Raw genomic sequence first — 4,236 nt, 5'->3', positions numbered from 1 at the left:
TTTTTTTTTTTTAGGTTTGGGGAAATTTTGTTTTTTGTTTGTTTTTGTTTAGTTTAATTTTGTTTGTGGAGGCAGGTTATTTTTAAACTAATGTTGCCTTGGAAGAGGATTAAATTAAAGTAAAGAAGCCACTTCTACCAGTATGAGAGTCTCTGCACTGTATACATATTGTATATATCTGTAAAAAATCTATCGGTACGTCAAAGTTTTCTCTTGTAGACAAGCCCTTAGTCCCTTATCCTTCAAGCATTAAGACACTGGACATGTTTGAAGTAAATAGAATTGAGCATACTTGTAAGTGTTTATACAATTATAAATTTAAGAGCTCTTTAAAATCCCTGGCAAGGTCCCTGCCAGGCCTAAACTACAAAACTTCACTAAAGTATGTGTGTTGAAAAGGAAGGTGAGTGGTGGGACAGATGTAATTATGGGTTTTTTAACATTAATGCTGTGCAGCAAATCGTTAATTTGCACTTTTAATTTCCCTGAGCTCTAGGCTTATCCTCTTTGGGAACAGCTGGGCTTTTTTTCTTTTTTCTTTTTTTTTTTTTTTACTTTAACCTATTAGTTACTCCCTGATGGGTAGTGCATTTTGTAAAGACGACTTTAGGACCTCCCTGGAGAAATTAAAATATGAGTCAAAACAAAGTTCAGCATAGTGTTAAAATACAGAAAGCCAAGGATACTGTGTCATCTATAGTCTTTATTTACTAGAAATCTTTCTCTCTGACTTAAATGATGTCATGGGGGTTGCATTCCAGTCAGAAGGTGAAACGGACACTAAGATTTAAGTGCAACTTGACAGAGGGCATATGTTGGCTCTGTTTTAGTTTCATATAAACAGTCTGATTAGTTGAGAGTTTCTATAGTTCAGTATGTCCAAAATAGCCAAAAATTGAAAATAGCCGTGCAGTAATAAAAATAATGGGAGAGATTGCTTCTAAAATAACCAGTTCAGTTTTAGGTTTCACTTCAACTCAGTACAGATTTGGTTGTGCAACTGTTACAGATTCAACACTCAAGCAATTTAAGTGCGGTATAGAACTGAGGTCTAACAGATTTGTGATCTATACAGAGAGAATAAAATACAATAAGTGTGCTAAGTATTTCTATGATAAGAATATGGAAGCAAGTTGTTTATTATCAGAGTAATACTGACATGTCATGTGCTTTTTGTGGCATCTAGTGGGCCCAAATCCTGACTGTGTGTGTAAGTGCTATTGCAACAAACTTGTTCCCTTTTGAAAATCCCAGCCTGAATTCTCTTTGTAATAATTCCTTCCTTATCACACTTCTTGTAAATGCATTTGTCCTGTACAGACAAGTTCCACTGGAGGAGAAAATGCAAATGCAGAATCTTAAAGCCTCTAATTAGTAGGATTGGTGATTTACATTGAACAGTTTTAGTCCAGACATTGTGAAGGGTTATCTTGTATTTTCAGTTAGGTTTCTACTGGTATGTACACATATTACTCATAATTGACTACTTCTTATAGTTAAACCTTAATTTGTTAATAGAAGTTTCTTTTGTGGTAATGTTTTGCTTTGTTTTGAATATGTTTGTTTATGTCTTTTTCTAAAAACCCATTTAAAAATGGGGGAAGAAGGGAGGATTTTGAGCCCTGACTTTGATTCAGTGTCCTGAATCACCAGTGTTTAGAACTTTTTCATTCAGTGAGTTGCATGAAGTTCAGAGACTCTGGAACTTTTGTTGTGTCTTACTCTAGATAATCTGAATGGGAAGGAACTCTGTCCCATGTAAATTGCTTCTAATTTAACATCTTCTTTGTTCTTCCCGTTCCCCTTCCCCCACTTTTTTCCTCCAGGCAGGATGAGAGACCGGTTATTTGAACTATGTGAATTAGCCAGGATTTATAACCAACAGTTTTCTAATGATGAAAATGACATCAGTTCACCAACTGAAACGCTCCTCTATGAGACTGATTATGCCCTTGCATCTCTTTATAAAGACATCCAGACTGTCAGAACAGAAAACAACCACCTGAAAGAAGACATCAAGCGTCTAGGCAAACAGAACAAGCGCTTCCTTACTTCCATGCGCCGTCTCAGCAGCATTAAGCGAGATACCAACAGCATTGCCAAAGACATCAAGGCTCGTGGAGAAGGCATCCACAGAAAACTCCAGACAATGAGAGACTTTGCTGAAGATGCAGAAACAAACTTTGGTGCAGTCTCTGTCGTAGCTCGTGTATCAAAGGACCACTATGTTGACCTTATGCATGCCTTTCAACAAGCCATGTTTGCGTACAATGAAACAGAGATGAACCAACGGGAGAATTGCAAGATCCGGATTCAGAGACAACTGGAGGTCATGGGCAAGGATGTTTCTGGTAATCAGATTGAGGACATGATTGAGCAAGGCAAGTGGGATGTTTTCTCTGAGAATCTTTTGTCTGATGTCAAAGGGGCTCGTGCAGCCTTGAATGAGTTAGAGACACGTCACAAAGAGTTGATGAAGTTGGAGAGTCGCATCCGGGAGGTTCATGAGCTCTTTTTGCAAGTAGCAATATTGGTGGAGCAACAGGCAGACACCTTTGATATCATTGAAATTAATGTGCAAAATGTTGAGGACTACGTAGGAGAGGCTAAAGGTCAGGTGAAGAAAGCATTGGAATACAGGAGAAAACACCCCTTCCGTACCATCCTCTGCTGCTGTTTATCATGCTGCAAAAGCTGATTCTCCTTCTCAGGCCTTTACAAACCACTTCTAATGTGCTCTAAAAATGAACATTAGAAATAATATTTTCATAATGACTACCTAAAACAGTGTTTGGGGGAGATTTTTGTTTGTTCCTCTTGTTTAAAGTTGCTTAAGGTAATTCAGCCTATGCATTATTAAAATCCATATGTTGGTGGCAGATAATTTTATTGCCTTTTTAAAACTGAAACTGGACCTATTTCGCTGCAATTCAGGGTAAAATGTTTTTAAAAGCACCTCCTGAGATAATGCGTGCTTCAGTCTATCAAAAGAATGAAGAAGGGCTGATAATTTGGTGAAGATGAATCACAAAGTGGCTTCCAAAATGGGCCAGTATGAAGTATAGATCTCTTGCTGTTAGTGGCCTAATCTATGTTTTTTTGTAAGTAAATCTGTCTGCCTTTAAAGAACATGGAAGTCTACTTCCTGCAAAATCTTACACATTTCATTGCCACATTAATTTAAAGAAACAGTAAAACTGTTCATATATGAGCGAAAGACAGGATTAGTTCCAAGTAAAACTCTTTCAACAAGGAGCTTGAGTCTTACCTGTCACTGGGCTTTTATACCAATAGAATTCTATTGCAGTGAATGAAGTGAATTTAGATCTACTCAGGTTTAAAATAAGATCAGAATCAAGACCTCTTCAGATCACTTCTTAGTTGGGCCATCATTAAATACTCTCAATTTGAAGCTGTCCTAATTTAAAGGTCTGCTCTAATTGAGTGGAGGACTGAAAATTTTGCCATGGACACTCTCAAAGATTTTCTTTCAGTCCAGTGTGGAAATTCATATGTAATTACCACACCCTTGAATGGGAAGCTAAATATAACATTTTTAAATTGTGCGCACACAAAGATTTTTAATGAAATATTTATATTGTAAAGACAATATACTTATTTTTGTAAGTATTGATGTCATGCATTCTTATGGATTAAATAGCTTGAAGTTTTAAAAGTATTAAAATTCACTCTGATTAGGAGATGAAGATTAAGGGGTCTATTTCTCATCTATGGGAAATCTGTATCTTGAGGACAAAAATAGGCACCTTTATTTCATAAACTTCTGAACCAGTATTTTCACATCACTTGGACACTTTTATTGAGTCTGGAGAGAAAAATGTCTTCCTCTGCTTAAACCTTCTGTAGTCATACTTGGTTTGGACAAAAGGTGCAAGAATGAAAGGAGGATGAACAAATTTAATGACCAGATTTTGTAGTCCTTAATTGAACACATTTCCCCCATTGGTTTCAGTAGGAGTTTCACTTGATAAAGGACTGGAGATTTTGTCCCCTACTTCAGAAGAGCATTATGCTCTGTGTTACTGGAAGTAATGAACAGAGGTCATAGCCAAAAATACATGGAGTACTGAAACTATAGTATTTCTGAGCACTTTTCTGCTGTACTGTGATTTATTGATACTTTATATCACGTTCCAGCTATTTTTCCAGAGGTTTGAGACATTTATTTTAATGTTTCCTCTTTTTATATATTTTAATAAAGATTTTAACATTTCA

General features: G+C 36.4%; 1 protein-coding gene across 3 annotated transcripts in view; it reads left to right on the top strand.

Moving 5' to 3' along the window:
- Nucleotides 1-4,236, top strand: part of STX11 (syntaxin 11) — a 23,214-nt gene extending 18,978 nt beyond the window's left edge. For 2 of the 3 annotated variants that reach the window (XM_019527602.1, XM_019527601.1), the window contains exon 3: nt 1,827-4,236. In XM_019527602.1, coding sequence (XP_019383147.1) covers nt 1,832-2,698 — 867 coding nt within the window. In that variant the 5' untranslated portion in view covers nt 1,827-1,831 and the 3' untranslated portion in view covers nt 2,699-4,236. Of the gene's footprint in view, nt 1-876; nt 1,457-1,826 lie in introns of those variants that run through there. The other variant, XM_019527603.1, reaches the window with a different exon arrangement.

The sequence above is a fragment of the Gavialis gangeticus genome, unplaced genomic scaffold, assembly GCF_001723915.1.
Source record: "Gavialis gangeticus isolate Ggan-Ray unplaced genomic scaffold, GavGan_comp1, whole genome shotgun sequence".
In the NCBI taxonomy this organism is placed as follows: domain Eukaryota; kingdom Metazoa; phylum Chordata; order Crocodylia; family Gavialidae; genus Gavialis; species Gavialis gangeticus.
This window is presented reverse-complemented; position numbering and strand designations above follow the sequence as displayed.